General features: G+C 51.7%; 9 protein-coding genes across 9 annotated transcripts; 3 read left to right on the forward strand and 6 right to left on the reverse strand.

Moving 5' to 3' along the window:
- Positions 1 to 100: 100 nt before the first annotated feature.
- BO94DRAFT_146120 (uncharacterized protein) lies at positions 101 to 594 on the reverse strand. Its single transcript, XM_025605764.1, has one exon. It carries the CDS (start codon positions 449 to 451, stop codon positions 197 to 199), a length of 255 nt encoding a protein of 84 aa, XP_025465635.1. The 5' UTR covers positions 452 to 594; the 3' UTR covers positions 101 to 196.
- Positions 595 to 1,274: 680 nt separating this feature from the next.
- Positions 1,275 to 2,384, forward strand: BO94DRAFT_536840 (alpha/beta-hydrolase). Its single transcript, XM_025612125.1, has one exon. The coding sequence runs from the start codon at positions 1,316 to 1,318 to the stop codon at positions 2,210 to 2,212; it is 897 nt and encodes a 298-aa protein (XP_025465636.1). The 5' UTR covers positions 1,275 to 1,315; the 3' UTR covers positions 2,213 to 2,384.
- Positions 2,385 to 2,948: 564 nt separating this feature from the next.
- Positions 2,949 to 4,567, reverse strand: BO94DRAFT_145736 (Zn(II)2Cys6 transcription factor). Its single transcript, XM_025605762.1, has 3 exons — positions 4,216 to 4,567; positions 3,661 to 4,141; positions 2,949 to 3,553 (listed from the first exon to the last, which is right to left on the reverse strand). The coding sequence occupies exons 1-3, from the start codon at positions 4,371 to 4,373 to the stop codon at positions 2,975 to 2,977; spliced, it is 1,218 nt and encodes a 405-aa protein (XP_025465637.1). The 5' UTR covers positions 4,374 to 4,567; the 3' UTR covers positions 2,949 to 2,974.
- On the reverse strand, positions 4,510 to 6,025 carry BO94DRAFT_470086 (transcription factor; the record flags this gene model as incomplete). The annotated part of the gene is made up of 2 exons (XM_025608315.1): positions 4,510 to 5,790; positions 5,852 to 6,025. 2 exons carry the CDS (start codon positions 6,023 to 6,025, stop codon positions 4,510 to 4,512), a joined length of 1,455 nt encoding a protein of 484 aa, XP_025465638.1.
- A 481-nt stretch (positions 6,026 to 6,506) lies between these two features.
- Positions 6,507 to 8,219, reverse strand: BO94DRAFT_520259 (MFS transporter). Its single transcript, XM_025610099.1, has 4 exons — positions 8,072 to 8,219; positions 6,979 to 8,005; positions 6,799 to 6,919; positions 6,507 to 6,746 (listed from the first exon to the last, which is right to left on the reverse strand). Exons 1-4 carry the CDS (start codon positions 8,203 to 8,205, stop codon positions 6,616 to 6,618), a joined length of 1,413 nt encoding a protein of 470 aa, XP_025465639.1. The 5' UTR covers positions 8,206 to 8,219; the 3' UTR covers positions 6,507 to 6,615.
- An 853-nt stretch (positions 8,220 to 9,072) lies between these two features.
- BO94DRAFT_567242 (YoaK family protein) lies at positions 9,073 to 10,211 on the reverse strand (the record flags this gene model as incomplete). Its single annotated transcript, XM_025614612.1, has 2 exons — positions 9,073 to 9,957; positions 10,163 to 10,211. The coding sequence occupies 2 exons, from the start codon at positions 10,209 to 10,211 to the stop codon at positions 9,251 to 9,253; spliced, it is 756 nt and encodes a 251-aa protein (XP_025465640.1). The 3' UTR covers positions 9,073 to 9,250.
- A 347-nt stretch (positions 10,212 to 10,558) lies between these two features.
- BO94DRAFT_567243 (NAD(P)/FAD-dependent oxidoreductase) lies at positions 10,559 to 12,191 on the forward strand. Its single transcript, XM_025614613.1, has one exon. The coding sequence runs from the start codon at positions 10,625 to 10,627 to the stop codon at positions 11,975 to 11,977; it is 1,353 nt and encodes a 450-aa protein (XP_025465641.1). The 5' UTR covers positions 10,559 to 10,624; the 3' UTR covers positions 11,978 to 12,191.
- A 49-nt stretch (positions 12,192 to 12,240) lies between these two features.
- BO94DRAFT_625734 (fungal specific transcription factor domain-containing protein) lies at positions 12,241 to 14,846 on the reverse strand (the record flags this gene model as incomplete). The annotated part of the gene is made up of 8 exons (XM_025617304.1): positions 12,241 to 12,790; positions 12,874 to 13,346; positions 13,404 to 13,589; positions 13,639 to 13,653; positions 13,705 to 14,274; positions 14,330 to 14,502; positions 14,688 to 14,725; positions 14,812 to 14,846. 8 exons carry the CDS (start codon positions 14,844 to 14,846, stop codon positions 12,241 to 12,243), a joined length of 2,040 nt encoding a protein of 679 aa, XP_025465642.1.
- Positions 14,847 to 15,272: 426 nt separating this feature from the next.
- Positions 15,273 to 20,299, forward strand: BO94DRAFT_520268 (ATP-binding cassette transporter; the record flags this gene model as incomplete). Its single annotated transcript, XM_025610100.1, has 10 exons — positions 15,273 to 15,766; positions 15,825 to 15,907; positions 15,981 to 16,432; positions 16,489 to 16,832; positions 16,883 to 17,126; positions 17,175 to 17,770; positions 17,825 to 18,179; positions 18,237 to 19,169; positions 19,232 to 19,695; positions 19,751 to 20,299. The coding sequence occupies 10 exons, from the start codon at positions 15,273 to 15,275 to the stop codon at positions 20,208 to 20,210; spliced, it is 4,425 nt and encodes a 1,474-aa protein (XP_025465643.1). The 3' UTR covers positions 20,211 to 20,299.
- Between the last annotated feature and the right edge of the window lie 130 nt (positions 20,300 to 20,429).

The raw sequence follows: 20,429 nt of genomic DNA on the forward strand, positions 1-20,429 counted from the left end.
TCATCTCATACACCTGAAGTCAGATTGTTATTGTTTCAGTGGTGTAGGAGCAGGGGGTATCATCTGGCAATGCTCGACGGCACAACCTGTAAGAGAATCCATGCACCGGTGACGAGGGTGTAGGCATTGATGTGCTTTTGGAACCCTTTTAGTGACATGGGGTCGGAGAATAAGACCTATTCTCGGATTCTAGCATTCACATGGTCTCATCAGACGATACGTCAATCTGCGAAGGGTGTAGACTGTCTGACGTTTTCATTGCCATGTGGACCTCCATGTTTCGTCCAAATCCAAAGCTCGGATAGTGGAATAGGACCATGACGAATGGTAAATTGTCCTGTGGTGGAACCATGAGATCAAATACACTAGAAGAGTTGCCTCGTCTCTTCCCATGTTGTGCAGCAAAGTCAAGGCACAACCAGGTTGTCAGAATTACCAGAGTAGACGCCATTTACCTCGATGATCTCGTATGAGAGGTTTCCCATCTGGTCTAAATCCATGGAACGGTCTGCTGTCTTCAATGCCCTCACCCACCGGTGGGACCCGATCTACCCGTTCAGAAAAGGCAGGTGTAAGATGACTTAATTGAGATGACGAGGAATGAAAATCACTTGCCATGATCAATGGATGGCAAAAGCTGACATGTCACATGACTGGGGGGTGCCACGGATGGGCGCCGTCATTTCCGCTTCGGTTGCGTCATATAATCGATTCTTCATGCGAGTAGAATCAGTGGCTAAAGATATTTAATCTGGATAACGACAGCAAAGAATCGTGACAAGACAAGCACATATCTTAATCCAATCACTGTCATGAGCACACCGGCAGAACAAAGAAAGTTGGTCAAACGCGCCTGCCAAAAGTACCGTGCATCGCCATGGACTCCCATCACACAGTTACAACGTGAAACCTCTCGTGACCCTCCGGCTCGCGGAGGTGTCTGGATCAGCAGAACCGTCTTCCCGGCCCCAGCCAATCCAAGCATCAGAGACGCACTGTACAGGGTTATCGACCATCTCCGAAAAGACTACCATCGAATAACTCCCCCAGAGGAGACCCCAATCCAAGATGTGGGCGTGGAATTTATTGGAAGCTTGCCTGAAAATAATAAGAATGCATCGGAACCGGATATCGAGGAGGAGAAGCTTCGCGTTCTCTTAAAAGAATGCGATAGCGATATGACAATCCTCTATATCCACGGTGGCGGTCTTTAGTACGTGTCCAAGACCTCTCCAGCAATATATTAGCCATTAATATCGTCTCCAGCTTCGGCAGCCCAGCCCAATACCGAGCCGCGTCTGCTCGTTTGTCAAAGATGACCAAAGCCCCCGTAGCTTCCATCAAACATCGCCTAGCCCCGTCGCATACATTTCCTGCCCCGATCCTTGACGCCCTAGTTGCATATGTCAGCTTACTCTACCCACCGGCCGGGGCACCTTATCGTCCCGTTCCAGCGAACAAGATCATTCTTGCAGGAAACAGTTCCGGAACCAACCTGTGCTTCGGTTTGACAAAGGTTCTTCTGGAGCTACAGAAGCTCCCGCGCTCTGATGCAAGCATCGACTTCCATCGACGCCGTGTCACCCTTCCACTTCCAGCTGGGATAGCTACAGTGGGTGGTTGGTGCGACCAATGTGATGCTCTTCCATCGTGGCACAGAAACGGCGAGTATGATTGTCTCGGGGTGTTGCAACCTCCTTGCATGCCCGGCTTTCCTACTGATAGTGTTTGGCCGGCCAATCCACCCCGAGAACACCCCTACTGCGTTGCAGCCACTCTGGACCATGAGCTCGTTACTCCTGCCGCAGTGGGTGACTGGACAGGAGCGCCACCGATGTTACTCTTGTGCGGATGCGAGGAAGCCGGGGTAGATGGCAACCGAGTTGTGGCCAGCCAGGCTGCCAAGTCGGGGGTATCGGTACTCTGGAATGAGTATGAGGGAATGCCACATGAGTTCCCTCTCATCATGAGCAGCCTTCCGCAGGCGAAGCATGCCTTTGAACTGTGGGCACGTACTTGCAAGGATTTCGCAGAGAGCAAACCTGTTAGGTCTAGTGCGGTGAGATGGTTGATGCCGGACTGCGGAAAGGAAGATCTAGGCGATCCTAGAAACCTCTCCCCCTTGCCATTTACCGAAGTGAGGCGGAGGATGAGAGAATACAATGCAACCAGGTCCGTCTGGACAGGCAAACTAGGACAGCCCCGACTGTGACGCGTGTTTACTGTACTACGTCAACAGTCTCCTTCCACGGGATGTGCTGTGAAATACTGTCGTCGTCAAAAGATATTACCTTGGGACATCTTCCACCTTCTGCAGTAGTCAGGGGGGTATAGCTTCGACATAATAGAACCGGAAATATCCAAAGCATTAACAGATCTACCTGACATAGAATAACAACAACATCAATCCAAAAAGTCCAATGCATTCTGCATTCATACCCCTGACTTAGAATAGAGAATCCCCATAGCACCATCACCATCATCTAACCCACCTCTCAACCACCGGGCTAAAAGTATAGTGTCGACGTGGGGGAGGGTGTTAAGATAGGTTCAATGCGGGGCTGTCTTGACTGGTGGTGGTTGAAGTGGGGGATGATCCAAGTCTGGAAGATCGTCGAGGCATTCATCAGGGCAGCAGCGAGGCCACCGACTTCACATCTGTGGAGTGTCTCATCCGACGCTAGTGACGAGGACCTGTCGAATGTTGGCGGGACAGGGACCTGAGATCAACTCGTCGAGATCCGCAAGAAGGGCACGTGCCGGGTGTGGTACTGCTTGCTATCTGAGCCCCCCACGGCAATGTATAAACCACTCTGGACGTAAGGCAGCGCAATGGATGCGGGTGCTAGTTGATGCCGGGGTGAAGAAGAAGTTCGTTCAGGCGTTGTGGGTGCATGTTCAGACGCTGCATAGTCATCGATAGTCATTCCCGCATCCCCTAAAGTAAATAACCCCGACAGACAATTCATGTCATTTAATCACACATCCACCAGCTCTCCACCCCATCATCTAAGAGCTCCCCGCTCGTCGAGATCCAACTTCCCTCGTCGCGGCTGTCCGGCCGTACACCTCGGTAGCTCGCCTCCATCTGCAACAGACAAGCCAACTCGAGATTCGACTGCGCTTCCCAGAGATGCCGACTATCCGGCATTGGGAACTGCAGATCGGTAAGCCGCAAGACCGCTCCCTCACTCTCTTCAACCACCAGGTTCCTCCCACAGAGTCGCGAGACCTTGTACATGGCCAGCCCGAGGCGTTTGAGCTCTTCTACCCCTACCCATATACAAGCGACGGAGTCGATGGCCTGGTATCGCGATACCATCCGCGGGTAATAGAAGACGCGGTTACGAAGACAGGTATCTATGAGGGCGGAGAGGATGTGGCGATCACGCGGTGGGAGAGGGCGGGAGCTGCTGCTTTGCATCAGGGAGAAGATCAGATATAAGAGGATTGCCTGGTATGTGGCTACGGGACATTGTGAAAAGACCTGATTCCCCTCGTTGTTGTCGGTTGTTTCTTCGCTTTTGAAAGGGAGAGTACATGTCCATTTATCCTGGACGGGGTGTTAGCGGATTCCATCTAATGTTCCCCATTTATTGCTCTATTTTTCTGTCCTTTGTTGGTTGTGAGAGGGTAAGGAACAGGGGAGAGCCTAGTCACCTGCTGTGCTAGAATCGAAGGCCCCAGCTTTCGATGAATATCGATTGCCACACCTTTAGCTGAGGGCTTGTCGCTGAACCATAATCCGATCATGGCGACGACTTGCAGGACCAAGAGTGGCTCATGGGGAGGACTGAAGGTTGCTCGATGCAGGAGAGGCCAGTGAGGATGAAAGTGGGTGAAGTATAGGTCGATGTACGGGGTGATACGAGCGATGGAGTCTTCTTGAGTGGTAGGAAATAAAGAGGGCGTGTGCGCCTGCGTTTGATCTTCTTGTGTTTCTTCGTGTCGTTGTCTCTGAGAGTCGTAAACACAGGGATGTTCCTGGGTGCGACATCGATTGCAAGGCGACCCTCCGCTGCAGCGGGTTTTGGTGACGCGACACCGTTGACAGGCTCGGGATGCTCGTCCTGTTACTGTTAGGAAACCAGGAGGTGCCTGCAAGCTGTGGTCGCGACGGATATGACGACCGAGTGAATCACTGGAATCTCTGTCAGAATGTCATCCATGGAGATGTGCAGAAGGGAGAGGGGGGGGGGGGGGGGGGGTGCATACCTCCGAGAAAATGTGCGGCCGCAGCGCGGACATGCCCGGGCCAATGCGCGGGTATGTTGGGCTTCGTGACGGTTGAGATGTTCTTTGCGTTGGAAGCTGGAGGTGCAGCCGGCAAAGTGACAGGAGAATTCATGTTGGGGGGCTCGTGAGGGAGTCATCTTCTCTTGTTGCTTCACATCCCCCGAAAACTGGTGAAAATCGGGGCTTGAAGAGGATCCAACCAGGTGGGGCGGTTATTTGTCATCCCGGTGGGATGCTCGGAGGTGGCAAAGTGATTGAGATGTCACAGCAGAGTCAGCAAGCAGGATAAAATACGTCAAGCAACGGACGAGTGTCGCACGAAACCGCCGTGTGTACTTCGATTACCGCTTGACGAATTCGTTGCATGGCGCTGGCAGCAATTGGCCATGTCTTCCCCATCGACTTGAGGACCGCCAGGTTTAGCCCTAGATACTGTTGCCTGGCCCCGGAGAGGGACGGACCATCGCTGAGCATGACTGCGACCTGGATAATGGAGCTCAGGACAAGCGTGCAGGCAAAGAAAGGACTACGGTTGACGACTGAGGTCGACAAAGACGCCAGCCGGGACAGTTGTGCGGCGCCCTCCGCCACCTTTGCCGTGTGCAGTTGAGGGTCGACCGAGGTGGCGATGAAGCAGGGCGGCGATGAACAAAGGATGCGACTGGTGACGGGAAGATACAGTAGAAGACACGAGCGAGAAAAGTGCAGGTAGATGGTGGCGCAGTGCATCAGCATCACGGCCTGCATCATCATCTCGTCCAGCATGCCGCTCGGCTGGAGAATGGAGCGTCGACTGGAGGGTAGTCGATGAAACCAGGCAGTGATGGCGGCGCTGAGCACGTCGAGTGTTTCCTGGGTGGCATGCGTCTGGCCCGCGCGCATACATTTCCGCAGTAGCATAGCAGCCTCAATTCTATAAGCGCAAGGGGAGAACTCGACATCACCGCAGAAGAGACTGTTTTGCTCCATGTCGGCAAGGGTAGGGAGGGGAATCATGGTACAGCCTAGTTCATACTCTTCTAGTCCGCAGGGAAGAGGTACATTGGGGGTCGCGGTCATTTCATACTCTAAATACCCGTCCACCTGTACTGCTGCGAGTAGCACATCGACCACCACGATCTCCCACCAGGTGCGTCGAAGACTCTCGGCCCGAACTGAGGCATCCACACTGACCATGTCAGAGGCCTCGCGACAGTCAAGGCCCAGCTCCAACGCACTTTGCAGGGCCTGGCCTAAACAAGATCGGGCTTCGTGGGCTTGCTGTCGCCCATGCTGCGTGATCGCCAGGAGGAGAAAAGCCTGCGCTTTTTCGACAGTGAGGTCCGCTGCCTGTACCTTCTGGAGGATCTCGCTGGTGTCGTGAATAATCTGAGGGGACAGATAATGTAGACTGATAAATTCCATGATGTCCAGCAGGTACGAGGGAGGGCCAGACTCCAGCAGGACTTCCATTGGGGGGAGAAAGGGGTGTGCCGGGTGAAAGTGTAGGTAGTAAAGCGAGATCCACTGGCGGCCACGATCCCGGTCCGTAAAGAACCCAGACTGTTGAGGATCCTGGTCTTGGGGCTGAAGCTCCTGCTGCGGAGAGACTAAATTGGGGTGAAGATGAGCCAACTGGCAGAATGGATCGAGCCAGTATGGCTGGGCGTGTCTTGCGCCCTCTACGAGAGGCGACAAAGCGGCAGGAAAGACCCAGAGACTGGCAGCGAGCACATCCTGCAGAATTGCCGTCGCACTTGAGATGTCTTTCTCGGCAATTGAGGCAGGCGACGGTGGTAGTGAGTTCCATGATGGGAGGATGTAGTGGGTGGAAGAGGGAAGAGTAGAAGCCACGGGGAATACTTGTGGTTCGGAACATTGATTTCCCGGTACTACCCATTTACCCTACTCATTACACTTTATTGTTTTATGTCTCATATTTCGTCTCTTACACCTCAACTTCCAACTTATGGTCATCCTGCAGATCATTACGGCCTTTCTTGCCCACATCCAGTCAGCAGTGACCTACCTGTCGATGGTACCACTTTGATGCTTTTCCGATTGTCCCCTCCGTACTCCGGATTGACCCGCAAGTCGGCGATATAGTGGGGCACTTCGCCGTCTCAGTGGGGCCGCCCTAAGAAAACCTTCGAGAGGTACTCGAGGGCTTTTTGCGTCATGGATCTTCTACGCGGTGGTTTGTTGTGTAATGGCCGACATGATATGATAGAAGGGACCTTGAACGGTGCGTTATGCAATAAGCGGGGATTAATTCAGCCCCAAGGACAACTCAGAGAACGATATTTATATTTCACATCACATCACATACGAACATGGTACTATATACTGCACAAGCCCATTCTTTCCCCCCAAAGATATGAATTTAGTACTGAGCATCACTCACGAGGTATACGCACTATTCTCTCGAACACGACTTCCCCAACGAAAGAAGAGCCATGGCAGGGGCGCAAAGGCCACGGCCAAGAACCCCAGTAAGCTGGAAGCCCAGCTATAACCCAGATTGTGGTACACTAAAGACAGTTAAGCTCGATGAAGGATCTTGGGAAAAAGGAGGGAACATACTAGCCAAAGTAAAAAGAGGGAACGAGCCACCGATACTATATCGCAGCAGACCATTGGCGGCCAATGCAGAAGCGCCAGATGTGGCTCCGTAAACTCGCGTCAAGTAAAGTACGGTCGACACCTGTGTCAATTCACGATTAGCCGAATGTGACAGAAGAACATTCAGGGCAGGTCACACACAAAAATCATTATATTAGAACAGCCAAAAAACCCGATGGCGACTATGCTGCTCATCCAGTGGACATGGCAAGTCGATGTCCACGCAAACCAGAATAATGCGGCTGGCATGACCGGGCTGGCCAGCATGGCTGCCCACAAGACTTGCTCGGGTGGCGGAGGGGTGTTCCCTTCAGGGTGGCGTCGTCGGTGCAAAGACATGGTATACTGGTCTGTCATGAGGAGTCCGAGGCAGCCGAGGACGCACCCAAGGGCCAGCGAGATAAAGACCAGGCCACATTGACCCGGGGTGAAGTCGTAGATGTCTGTATAGACGAGGGGTACACAAGCGAGGAAACAGAAGAGAACGGAAAAGTTGAGCGATGAGTAAAGTGAGCACAAAGCCACAATGGGCTCGGTCAGAAGCATATAGACCGGCCGTGCTAAAGTGACTGTGAGCATCATCCGGATGCCGGCCAGGCCACGCGGGATTGGACTGGGAGGGACAGGCAGCCCTAATTTAGCAGCACGACGGCGGAGGATCGGGCGAGAATATGTCTCCTGTGCACCCAGGCTGAAGACCCAACAGGCGGCTCCCAGGAACAGCGTCGTCCACTGCGACCAGCGCCAGCCCTTGTACTCGGCCACCCAGCCACCGACCAACGATCCGAAAGCTGGCCCCATAAAGGCAATGGTCATGAGGATGGTCACGCCGCCACCGGTTGCTGGTCCACTCCACATGTCCATGATTGTGCCTGCCCCGACGGCCAGGGGAGCGGAGATGAACATGCCCGCCAGCAGGCGGCATACTGCGAGACTGGCCAGGTTTTGGCTGAACCCGGCTCCGAGAATGAACAACATGGCCAGGGGGGTCATCACGAGGTAGATAAGGCGCCTACCATAGGTCTCGCTGATGGGAGCGGCGATCATGGGCCCGAACGCCAGTCCGTAGACGTACATTGTGAACGGGAGAAGAGACTTGGTGGTGGAGGTGTGGAAGGCGGTTTGAACATGGCTGTGAGAGGGGGAGTAGATAGCAAGTGCGAATGATCTGTGAGAATACAAAATAGCTGGGTTTAGCTGGATGTTCCACTTCTCGTGATGATTGCACACTTACATGAGAAGACACAGGATGGACGGCACCGCCGTGTTGTAGATCTTCTTCCGCACACTCCAGTTCTGCGCGTTGGCGGGATCATCTTCCCACTCCGGGACCCTTTTTAATCCGTTACTATGCCCGGTGGAGTCCATTTTGAATTCCTGCGATACAGATATAACAGAGTAAATCTGGAAAATGGCCATTTATAACTCCACCCCGTCTGTGAACCGGATGATCGGATGGATGGCAGCGGAGGATGGCCGGGGCCCCACTATATCGGCGAGACTAATGGTATTAGTAGTGGCCCTGGATGCATGAAGCTATCGATTTGGTGCCATAGCCTCATAATTTCCCTTGAGCAAATGTCGAATGAGGCTCCATCTGTAGCAGTTGCGGTTGCCGAATTCCCGTCGTCGATTGGATTATTGCTCACAGATATCGTAGGAGGAAGAATGAAGTGACCATGTCGCATTATTACTCCGTATGATTGTTATCAAAGGAAATGAATAGGTGCGGTAAAGCTCTTCATCATATGTTGCCTGTGTTGAAGTTCCTTAATTAAATAGTCCATCCAACACGGTGTTGGAACACCAGATCCCCTGAACCCACGCGATTTGAAAGCGACCATACTAGTTCCAATGAGGGTTGTGTTGGAAATTACAGATCTTCTTGGCCCGGATAAGGCTCTTCTTGAATGCCTGCGAGCACCTTGCAATGACTCTCTGGCGCGTTGACCCGCTCGAGTTCCTGTTTTCCCCCTTTAGCCTCTTTCCACTTGATAAATATATTCTGTCAGTCCCCTTTGTGGTATGGTTGGAATGTATTATTAATAATTAAATGCTAGTTTATTATGATAAGGTGTTGCACCAAAAGAGATAAAAATAGACAGGGCCTCAGACGGGGGGGGGATACGTACGGGTCACCGAGTTTCCAGCTACCTCGCCGATTAATCAATTGATGAGAGGATGGCGTCCCCACTCGAAAATCAACTGATGAATTAGAATGAGCACAGTACAATACATAGACTAAACACCCAATAGAATTAATAATATGACAGAAAAAAGAATTATAATACAGCCAGTCTCCTCTCAATCCCTCTATCTTATATCAAGTTACAACCCGCCCGGGGAAAGATCAATCACACCCGATATCAACATACAACAAACCGAGCCCTAGTCACCTACAAACCCCCCCAATCTAACAATCCATATCCACCCTCCTACTAAACAAAAACCCCACCATCACCACAATCTTACACCCCCCACTAACAACCAACGTCCCCCTCTCCCCCACCACCTTCACCAAAACCGCACCTACAAAACACCCCGCCATCAACAGCCCAAGAAACAACACCCTCCGATTCCTCCCCCGATTCCTCCCCTTCAGTAACCCCGGATCAATAACAACATCCACATACGCCGCCGTTGCCATAGCAGTCGTAATATCCGTGATCTTTAATGCACGACCCATCGCCACCTGCGCCCCAGACGCAAACGCCAACATGAACAACGTGACCAGGGCATTCGCCCGCTCACTCACCCCCGCAGCCGAAAATACCAACCCTGACTGAACGAAGCTGGAAAGGAGCAGCCACCATCGCTGACGGACTCCGACGTAATTGCCGATCTGGCCCATGACGAGAGCACCCGCTATGAAGGCACCCAGACTCATGCCTAGGTTTCGAAAGTTGTAGTCAGCTGTGGTTGCGAGGCCGGCGCCACCGAGGGCCAGGAATAGCATGTTGCCGGTTTGGTTGGAGGCGAAGCAGCCGTAGGTAGGCCAGGCGGCGGCATCTTGGATACCGATTGCGAAGGAGAGGAGGAGGAGTTGGGATTCGAGGAGGATGTCTTCGCGGATGTTGTCGTGGAGGGAGTGGGGGATGCGGATGCATTGGCGGGGGGTTTCTTTGGTGAAGGGGTTTGGAGGGCGGGAGGAGGGAGAGGCATCGGGGGTGAGAGGTTGGAGGGTATGGCATGATGGAAAGGATTGGTTGGTAGCGGTTTGATAAGTGTAGAGTGGTGAGGATTTGTGTATTGGGGATGATGTTGGTTCGGCGATTACTTCATATTCTCTCGGCCGAAGAAGGTCGTGAGTCGGCGTCTGACCCACCGAGGAATATTCGGCTGGAAATGGTCGTAAGATGGAGGGTATGAGTCATATGGAAATATTGTGTGTTCAGGTTAGGCAGGATAGAGATCGAGTTGTATGTTAAGGAGCGAATAAGGTACCCTTACTAGCTGTGGTGATAGGCTAAAGTGGTGTGATTTGGATCTAGCCGCGAGTTAATCCCTACCCTCTGGACGGAACAGATAGCGGGATGCCAATCTCTAATTCTAATAATAGTATACATTAGTGTATTTTAGTGTAAAGTAAACAAATCAAGTCCTTGTTCGAGAATCCCTGGCATCACAGCTGTGGAGATTGATCTAGCTAGGGCATCCCGTGAGTCGGCGATTCGGATCCCACCACCACCGCTTATAAAGCCAACCCTACTCCTCCATATACCTACCCTACAACCCAACAATTCCTACATCCCCGACACCAACTACTTCCTCTTCCTTCATTCCGCCCATGTTCCGCACCAGTATACAAAAAGCAGCCTCAGCTGCCCTGCGCCCGCACCCGCACCCGCACCCAGTCCCGAAACCCCAAACCTTCGCCACCATCGCCCCAGTAACCTCCGGACAAAACCACAAAGTGGTAGTAATAGGCGGCGGCACAGCCGGACTCTCCATCAGCCACCAGCTTCTTCGCTCAGGCCGATTCACACCTCAAGACATCGCCGTGGTCGACCCAGCAACCTGGCACCACTACCAGCCCGGATGGACATTAGTCGGCGGGGGTCTAAAGACCAAAGAGGAGCTACGACGACCGATGCACGATCTGGTCCACCCCGATCTGAAATTCTATAACGATGGAGTCCGCACCTTCTCCCCGGAGGACAACACCGTCACTCTGAGCAACGGAGATCGAGTAACCTACGAGCAGCTGGTCGTGGTACCCGGGATCCAAATCCAGTATGACAAGATCAAAGGCCTACCTGAGGCGTTGGCCGCGTCAGATTCATTAGTCTCGTCTATATACGGCTACGATACATGCGACAAGGTGTTTCGCACAATCCAACAACTCCGTAAGGGGACTGCGTTGTTCACGCAGCCAACGGGCGTGGTTAAATGTGCCGGGGCCCCGCAGAAAGCTATGTGGCTTGCGTTGGATCACTGGAAGAGAAAGGGGCTGTATAATGTCGACCAGTCTCAGTCAGACATCCAGATCAGCTTTGCTACAGCCTTGCCTGCCATGTTCGGTATACCCAAATACAGCGTCACACTGGAAAAGCTACGACAGAAGAACAACGTGGAGGGATTATTCCAGCACGATCTGGTGGAAATCGACGGAAATACAGCAGTCTTCGCTCAACCCAACGGACAACAATTAGTGAGAAAGCACTATGATCTGTTGCACGTGGTTCCGAAGATGGGTCCGTATTCTTTTGTCAAGGACAGTGCGCTTGCGAATGGAGCGGGATTTGTGGACGTGGATGAGTCTACAATGCGTCATACGAGGTATGCGAATGTTTGGTCGGCGGGTGATGCGTCCAGTCTCCCGACATCGAAGACCATGGCTGCGGTTGCTGCACAGGCGCCGGTGCTGGTGCAGAATCTCTTGCGAGTGATGGATGGTCGTGATCCCAGCCGCAGGTATGATGGGTATACCTCGTGTCCGCTCGTCACACAGTATGGTAAGGTTCTTTTGGCGGAGTTTAAGTATGGTGGAGTACCTAAAGAGACCTTTGCAATGCTGGGTATTGATCAGGCGGTTCCGCGGAGGGCGTTTTATTATATGAAGAAATACTTTTTCCCGTGGGTATATTACAATTCGATGGTTAAGGGGACATGGGGCGGGTCGCAGGGCTGGCTGAAGTGATCGTGGAATAGATTTGGCGGTTACCTCTGGGAAGAATGGAGAATGCGATAGCCCGTTTTCATAATCTAGACTATGTAATATAACCTTTTCACCAAAAGACAATGTCATTTATCACCGCAATCTTTGACAGAGAGTCCTTTCTACCAAAGATCGGGGTTTGCGCCGGCAACTAGATACCGAGAGAGAGAAACACGGTGACAGCAGAAGCGGGGATTCAAATATATACTCAGTTAGATGTATTCGTTGTCCAACGAGGTATTCATCTACTGATCACTCCCCGGAAGTTGATACGGATGATCAAAAAGATCCCTCACATCTATTCCCAGCAACTGTAAGTCCCCAAAATAATAACTCGGATCATCAATATAAGGAAGGAACAGGGATTCATTCCGATCCAGCGATGCCGGACTCCACGGCTGCATGTCAATGGGAAGATCATTAACGGGTCCCTGGGGCAATGCCGACACGGCGTTTTGCAGTTGGCTAGTGGTGGTTGCTGCTGTCGTCGTTGTAGGTCGCATTGCTTGGGGCACAGACGGGGATGCTTCAACAGGAGCTTGAGGCGGACCGGCCTCGCTACAGTCCCTGGACTTGGATTTGCGAGTTTCGGATACGTACTGTCGGGCGAGATGTGCGAATTCGGCGACTAAAGACCCCGGTAGAGCCCCATTGCTGGCGTACTCTAGTCTGCTGAAGTGGCCACCGGCTATGTCGAGAAGGGCCAAGCTGAGACCGGTCTCGGGGTGGTTGGCGTTGTGGACAACGAGGTCGAAGAGGATCATTAGTGATGAAAGGGGGAGGACGGCGAGGATCCTGGAATGGTCATTTGTTTGGCCAGCGTTAGACGTAATTAATACGATGGCAAATGGAAGTAGGAGCATGGCGTAGAGACTTACCAGACCGGAGTAGAGGGCGCGACCTCAATGAAAACCGTCAGTTCTAGTACGCTTCTGGCAGTTCGCATCAATTCTCGCTTCATAACCTCCTGTTGTGTGGTACCCAGGCGGACAGCACCGTGATGTAGAACAGTCCATGATAGTGTAAGCAGGGCGTTGAGATAGAGAAAATGGGTAATCAATGCAACTTGGACCGCGAGAGTCTCTCGTAGCAGGCGAGTCTTTAGTGTTTCACCTGGTCGGAATCGGGGCGGAGCGGTCAAGCGCCAGGTTTCTAGTTCCATGCGTAGGCTCTCTACCACGGAGTTATAGCTGGATAGTGGTTGACTCACGGAGCTGATTGTGAAGAGCGACTGGCGAATCTTGGAGACAAGACGGGCGTATTTGACAAAGTTGAAGAACCAGTCATAGTCGTGAAAGGTGGACTCTGGCACATCAGGAATGGCACAGCTTATATTGGCATCTTCCAGAACCTGGCACATGGGATGTTAGTATAAAGGTAAAGGAGGTGCGAGAATGGATTATCACACCGAAGTCTTGCCAGTCGCAAAGCAGGAAGTCTTCTCCATGAAATAGAGGACCCAGAACGTGCGACGGCAGGGACCCTCCTGCGGACTGTTTGAGCGATGATACCCTAATCCCTGCGCCATAATAGCCGCCTCCGATAACATCAAGGGTTCGAACTGGAAGGCCGAGACAGTTGATGAGAAGATTGCCTGCACAAAGATTTAGTTGTGTTCCTTCTGATTGACAACGTGTACGTACCATAGCCATCAGTGCCTGATATTAGATTAGCTTGCATTACTAAATGGTGGAAGGCAAATAACACACTTGGACTGCAGTTAACGAGCCTCTGCCAAAGAGAAGCTCTTGAAAGTATGACAATGACCGCTCGAAATACGACCAGGCTTCTCCTACGCCAGCCTCAAAGCTTCCCCCATCGTTATTCTGACAGCCAATGGCCACGATGGCGTAAAACAGCGCTGCCCAGCTTTTATCCGCAATGAGCGACTGAGTGAGGTTGTGCCCTAAGGTCCTCTCACGGAACGTGTCTGGACAAAGGAATGGATAAATCGGATGCACAGTATCAAAGTACGCTGCATAACAGAGCACCGGATCATTAGCATGTGGGAGATGGGACATGGAGAACTTGTGAATACCGGCAATGTGTCCCGCAATGATGTCTGTACTAGGGAGGTCATTATTTCGTCCTGCATCCCGATGCCGCTGGGAATATGTTTGGGGGATGGCACAAGTGTTCTTGACCTTGGTTGCAACCACCGCGCGGATTTCGTCCAGCAGCTGATCGAGCCGGCTATGACCTAATCTATCGCTGATAGCTCGAACTCTTTTCGCAGGGAAGAATGAGATGTTTGGATTAGGACCAAAGATCGTGGTCAGCTGCATGTCCATTGTTAGTTTCAAGGGTGCGGCGGGCAGCTGGAGAAGACAATACCTGGTCTGGATGGCTGGCACCTCCGTGTCGACGAGAGGCTTGGCGATTGGCAAGCAAAGAGTCGATATACAGGGTTGACGGCTGAGTGGGATGATAGGCAGCATGTTCGGAGCCTGGTTGCGGTCCCGGAAGCTCACGGATGGTCTGGTATACCGGGGTCAGGGGGGTCAAGACTAGGGGGAGAGATTAGTCCCGGCACATCCGGTGGGAGTTAGAATTGGTTATGCCTGATGAGTCGTATTTGCGTTTTCTGGGTCGCTTGACGGGAGTGAAGGAACAGGGACGAGACTGGGACTGGCGCCATTATCATGAATATCATCAACATCATTTCGAGTGCAGACGTGGAGGCCTGACATACCAGGCAGAAGTCGCAGGCATCCGTACTGCCTGATAATTCTGGCGCACGCAGAGGAAAGTTAGTCAGAGATTAGTCACGCCCGCCTGGCTTCCTTCCGATGATCGAATCGACTCGATCGACTCACTGCATCGTGTTTTCCTGGCCCTGCACGCGTCGCATGCTTTGTGGAGCGGCTCGGAGCCCTGGGTCTCTGCCGACATAATTTCTCCTTCAACGGTGCTGACAAGCTATGAAAAGAGAGAAAGGGAAAGAAGAAAGGTCCGTGGGGCAGGACAGGATTCCTTCGTCGCCGATGGTTCCGACGCGACCGTGCTTCCGGCGCCGAGGCAGCTCTCTTCCCCACTGCCTTCGGCGCCGAACAAGCTACACCAATGGTGTCGGAAATCATCACAATGCAGAGGGGTGGTAGGACCCCCAAAAAACCAAGATGGAATTTCTATCAGACTACATCATCGCTCTCCTTGCCATCAGTGAAAAAGAGGTTGCTCGTCACGCCAGGGCTCGACCGTTAATCTGCCATACAATGAAATAGTTTTCATACTTTGGTATCTTTACTTGGGTGGAATCATTTCAATGTTTGATACGATGGAAGACGCCACTATTGCTGAGTCGGTCAGTTCTGGCGGTAAGCCAGGCAGCATTAGGGGGAAAGTAGATTCGCCAGACATATCAGTTGAAGATCAGCGTGAGATCATGAATCTAGCAAGACGTCTCACGGCAGACTCAACGAGATGGCACGATCCACCAAATCCTTTCCTCAACTGCGACGATCCGAGTCTAGATCCCAATTCCTCAAAATTCAACGCTAGACATTGGGCAAAAGCGGTTCTCCAATTGACTGCGCAAGACCCTCACAGGTTTCCACAGCGTACGGCAGGCGTCTCATTCCGGAATCTCAGCGTGCACGGGTATGGCCGTTCAACCGCCTATCAAAAAGATTTTTTGAATGCAGTCCTGCAAGTGACCGATCTGGTGGGTGGTTTGATCAACCGAGGTGACCGCAAGCTTCAGATCTTGAAGGATCATGACGGGCTCTTGCGCAGCGGAGAAATGCTCCTTGTCCTGGGAAGGCCTGGCAGGTAAGAGACGGATTTCTCGATTTCACCATTCTTACTAACTGGTGCGAAATCTGATTAGTGGAGTGTCCACATTGTTGAAGACAATTGCTGGCCAAACCAAAGGGTTGTCCTTGGATGATTCGACAGAATTCAATTATCAAGGTGGGAACTACCAGATGAACCGGCGCAGCAACCCAAACTGATGATCCGCCCCATTTCTTCTCCATTCAACTAGGTATCCCTTGGGACATAATGCACCGGAAATTTCGCGGCGATGCAACCTACCAAGCGGAAACGGACGTACACTTCCCTCATCTGACAGTCGGGCAGACCCTTTTATATGCGGCCCTAGCTAAAACTCCCCGCAACCGACTGCCGGGAGTCTCTCGTGAAACCTACGCAACTCATCTGCGTGACGTGGTCATGGCCGTGTTTGGAATCTCCCATACGGTTAACACAAAGGTGGGGGATGACTTTATTCGCGGGGTGAGTGGCGGCGAGAGAAAGCGAGTCAGCATTGCTGAATTAGCTCTCACCCAAAGCTGTATACAGTGCTGGGATAATAGCACTCGTGGTCTCGATAGCGCTACAGCATTGGAGTTTGTGCGCACAGTGAGACTCTCCGTCAACATGGCTGGGACTGCGGCGGCTCTAGCTCTATACCAGGCGTCACAACAGGCGTATGATGTTCGTTATCCACTCTCCTTCCTTTTCGCTGTTGCTGACCAATATGCCATCTACAGGTCTTTGATAAGGTAGCATTGCTATACGAGGGCCGACAAATTTACTTTGGCCCTGTCGATCAAGCGAAATCATTCTTTACTGAACTGGGCTACCAATGTCCCGAACGACAAACTACAGCAGACTTTCTCACATCCCTCACCAACCCCGTCGAGAGGGTGATCCGACCGGGTTTTGAGTCTCGTGTACCTCGTACCCCGGACGAGTTTGCAAAGTGCTGGAAGGAGAGCCGATTGAGGAGTGAACTTTTAAAGGAAATATCTCTCTTCGAAAACGAGCATCCGCTGGGAGGGTCTATGTTGGAGAAGTTCGAACTCTCTAGAGACGCCGAACAATCTTCATTGATGTAAGCCGTTTTACTTGGCGATGCAGAGTGATAATACTGATAAATTGCAGGACCGCCAACTCACCCTACACGATCTCCGTCCCGCAACAAATTGCCTTGTGTATCCAACGGGGCTATCGCAGGATCCTTGGGGATACGTCCTTTTTGATTGTTACTGTTCTTGGCAATTTTATTCTCTCCCTCATTCTGGGCAGCGTTTTCTACCATCTCTCGGACTCAAGTGCCAGCTTTACCGATCGATGTACTCTTCTATTTTTTGCCTTGCTCTTCAACGCACTGAACAGTGCTTTAGAAGTAGGCGTTCCCCATTGGATTTCTATGACTATGCTGACACTGAATTAGATATTAGCGTTGTACGCCCAACGACCCATAGTCGAAAAGCACGCATCTTACGCCTTCTACCATCCGATGTCGGAAGCAGTGGCGTCCATGATATGTGACCTCCCATGCAAGGTTCTTTCTACGCTGTCATTCAATCTGCCGCTGTACTACATGTCTAATCTGCGACGTGAATCCGGCCATGTGGTAATATACCTGCTGTTCGCATTCCTGTCGACCTTGACCATGTCGATGATTTTCCGCACCATTGCGCAATTGACGCGTACAATCGCACAGGCTCTCACCCCTATCGCACTGGGTGTTATTGGCCTGGTGGTCTATACGGGGTTCGTGTTGCCTACTCGCAATATGCAGGTGTGGTTGCGTTGGCTCAACTACATAAACCCGATCGCATACTCGTACGAAACGTTGGTTGCAAACGAGTTTCATCATCGCGAATTCGAGTGTGCTAGCTTCGTCCCATCCGGTCCAGGGTATGAGAATATCTCCAGTACAGAAAGAACTTGCTCTGTGGCAGGCGCTTCCGCCGTCTCGAGCCTGGTGAGTGGAGATGCGTACGTTGAGGCGAACTATGGCTATTACTACTCCCATACCTGGAGGTTTGTCTAAATGCAGTCTCGGAGGAGTGGTGGTTTGCTGATGCATGATGACAGGAATCTGGGTATCCTTATCGCCTTCGTTATCTTTTTCATGACGACGTACCTTATAATTGCCGAGTTTCTCGTGTTCAACTATTCCAAGGGCGAAGTATTGGTATTCCAGCGCAGGCACAAGGTGGCTCTCGACAGCAGAAATCATACGGCTGATGAGGAATGCAGCGCTGAAAAGATGAATCAACATTCCATGGATCTGAAAGGGGGCTCAGAAAAGACCATCAACTTTCAGTTCGAATCTAACACGTTACATTGGAGAGATGTATGCTACGATGTGCCTATTAAGGGACAAATGCGACGGATTGCCGATAATATCGATGGATGGGTGACCCCTGGCACTCTTACCGCATTGATGGTAAGTATGCCCACTTTCAAATTAATGGCGTCGATTCTAACTACATCATTTTAATAGGGGTCTTCAGGCGCTGGGAAAACCACACTCTTGGACCTTTTAGCAAGCAGGGTCAAAGTCGGCGTTGTCTCAGGTACTGTCTGTGTTAATGGCAGTCCACGGGACCCTTCTTTTCAGCGGAGGGTGGGTTATGTCCAGCAGCAAGACGTGCATTTGGAGACAAGCACAATCCGAGAAGCACTTAGGTTCAGCGCTCTCCTAAGACAGCCGGCCTCGGTAAGCAAGGCGGAAAAGCTACAATACGTCGAGGAGGTCATTGATCTATTGGAAATGCGACCGTATGCTGAGGCCGTGGTTGGCATTCCTGGAGAGGGTCTCAATGTGGAACAACGGAAGCGGTTGACTATTGGTGTTGAACTTGCTGCGAAGCCAGATTTGCTACTATTTCTCGACGAACCAACATCGGGTTTGGACAGTCAGACAGCGTGGTCTATCTCCTTGCTTCTGCGCAAGCTGTCCGACCATGGACAGGCCATTCTGTGTACAATCCATCAGCCGTCGGCAATCCTCTTCCAGCAATTCGATCGGCTACTCCTGCTGGCTAAAGGCGGTCGTACAGTCTATTTTGGACCCATCGGGGAGAACTCGGAGACCCTGACCGGCTATTTCGAAAGGCACGGCGCTCGGCCTTGCGCAAAAGAGGAGAATCCTGCTGAATGGATGTTGGAGGTCATCGGTGCTGCCCCGGGGAGTGCACCAGTATGTGACTGGCCTGCAACGTGGAAAGACAGTCCTGAATTTCGAGCAACTCGGAAGGAGCTGGAACGGCTGGAGAGGCCTGGATCTCCGGGACCCGACCAAGGCACTGGCTCATCGCAGCAATACGCGGCTCCGTTTCACATCCAACTGTGGCTGTGTACGAAGCGTGTCTTTGAACAGTATTGGCGCTCTCCTTCATACATCTATGCTAAGCTGATACTGTGCTTTGGAGCGGTAAGTTCATGCAAAGAGCCTCAACCACTGACTCCAAAATTCTCTTCTAACTAGCCATACAGGCCCTATTTATTGGTCTTTCATTCTTGAATACAAAGGTAACCGTCCTTGGGCTCCAGCACCAAACATTTGCCATTTTCATGTTGCTCGTCATTTTCGCATTTCTCGCCTATCAGACCATGCCCAATTTTATCAAACAGCGTGATCTATATGAGGTTCGCGAGCGGCCAGCTAAAACATATGCCTGGTCTGCGTTCATGATGGCCAACATCATAGTCGACATTCCCTGGAATTCTCTTGCGGCTGTGTTGATATACCTTCCTTTCTACTACATCATCGGGATGTACCGCAATGCCGAGGAGACTCATGCAGTGACCGAAAGAAGCGGTCTCATGTTTCTACTTATTTGGTCTTTCATGATGCATTGTGGCACATTCACCATAATGGTTGTCGCGGGTGTGGCAACAGCTGAAGTTGGGGCCACCCTCGCTCTGTTGCTCTTCTCGATGAGTCTCATCTTCTGCGGGTAAGTTAGGTCATATATTCCATGAATCATGAGTCGCCTTCTAACTTCTGCACAGTGTTATGGCCAGTCCGGCAAGCCTCCCGGGGTTCTGGATCTTCATGTACCGAGTGTCGCCTATGACGTATCTCGTCAGCGGCATGCTTTCTACTGGATTAGGGAATGCCGAGGTTGAGTGCTCGGATTTGGAGCTCATTGTCATTCAACCTCCGAGCAACGAGACTTGCGCCAGTTATCTTGCCTCATACATGCAAATCGCTGGAGGTGCAGTCTATAACCCCCAGGCTACTGCTAACTGTGAATACTGCGAGATGACCAACTCGAACGTGTATCTCGAGGAGCTGTCTGCCTCATATAGCGAACGTTGGCGCAACTTCGGTCTTATGTGGGCCTACATTGCTTTTAACGTGTTTGCTGCATTGTTCTTGTATTGGTTTGTGCGAGTCCGAAGCGGCTCCACAGCTTCTGTTTTCCGCCGGTTGTCCAAATTGACTTCCCGGGGCTCGACAAAGCAATGAAGATTGTCGGTAGGTATCTATCGCTGGCTGCGATAAATTGCCTTGGGTCTTTCCAAGACCTAAGATGGCATGGTTGGGCTACAATTCCCCAACAGTTCAATCTCTTATTGTACTCATATATAGACTTGCTGCTCTTGGTTTACCATCTGTTCCGCTCTCTGGACAGTACCGCGTGCTTCTTTTCCTTTCTCCCCCCCCCCCCTTTTTTCCCCTGGATAA

The sequence above is a fragment of the Aspergillus sclerotioniger genome, assembly GCF_003184525.1.
Source record: "Aspergillus sclerotioniger CBS 115572 chromosome Unknown BO94scaffold_20, whole genome shotgun sequence".
In the NCBI taxonomy this organism is placed as follows: domain Eukaryota; kingdom Fungi; phylum Ascomycota; class Eurotiomycetes; order Eurotiales; family Aspergillaceae; genus Aspergillus; species Aspergillus sclerotioniger.

What these genes read in the sequence shown, in the direction of transcription:
- BO94DRAFT_146120 (XM_025605764.1), bottom strand. Translation starts at nt 451, where the DNA reads ATGGCGTCTACTCTGGTAATTCTGACAACCTGGTTGTGCCTTGACTTT.
- BO94DRAFT_536840 (XM_025612125.1), top strand. Translation starts at nt 1,316, where the DNA reads ATGACCAAAGCCCCCGTAGCTTCCATCAAACATCGCCTAGCCCCGTCG.
- BO94DRAFT_145736 (XM_025605762.1), bottom strand. Translation starts at nt 4,373, where the DNA reads ATGACTCCCTCACGAGCCCCCCAACATGAATTCTCCTGTCACTTTGCC. An exon ending in GGCCGCACATTTTCTCGGAG is followed by an intron (nt 4,142 to 4,215) that starts GTATGCACCCCC and finishes CAGAGATTCCAG; the next exon opens with TGATTCACTCGGTCGTCATA. An exon ending in CTTCGATTCTAGCACAGCAG is followed by an intron (nt 3,554 to 3,660) that starts GTGACTAGGCTC and finishes CACCCCGTCCAG; the next exon opens with GATAAATGGACATGTACTCT.
- BO94DRAFT_520259 (XM_025610099.1), bottom strand. Translation starts at nt 8,205, where the DNA reads ATGGACTCCACCGGGCATAGTAACGGATTAAAAAGGGTCCCGGAGTGG. An exon ending in TCCATCCTGTGTCTTCTCAT is followed by an intron (nt 8,006 to 8,071) that starts GTAAGTGTGCAA and finishes GTATTCTCACAG; the next exon opens with ATCATTCGCACTTGCTATCT. An exon ending in GTTCTAATATAATGATTTTT is followed by an intron (nt 6,920 to 6,978) that starts GTGTGTGACCTG and finishes GAATTGACACAG; the next exon opens with GTGTCGACCGTACTTTACTT.
- BO94DRAFT_567243 (XM_025614613.1), top strand. Translation starts at nt 10,625, where the DNA reads ATGTTCCGCACCAGTATACAAAAAGCAGCCTCAGCTGCCCTGCGCCCG.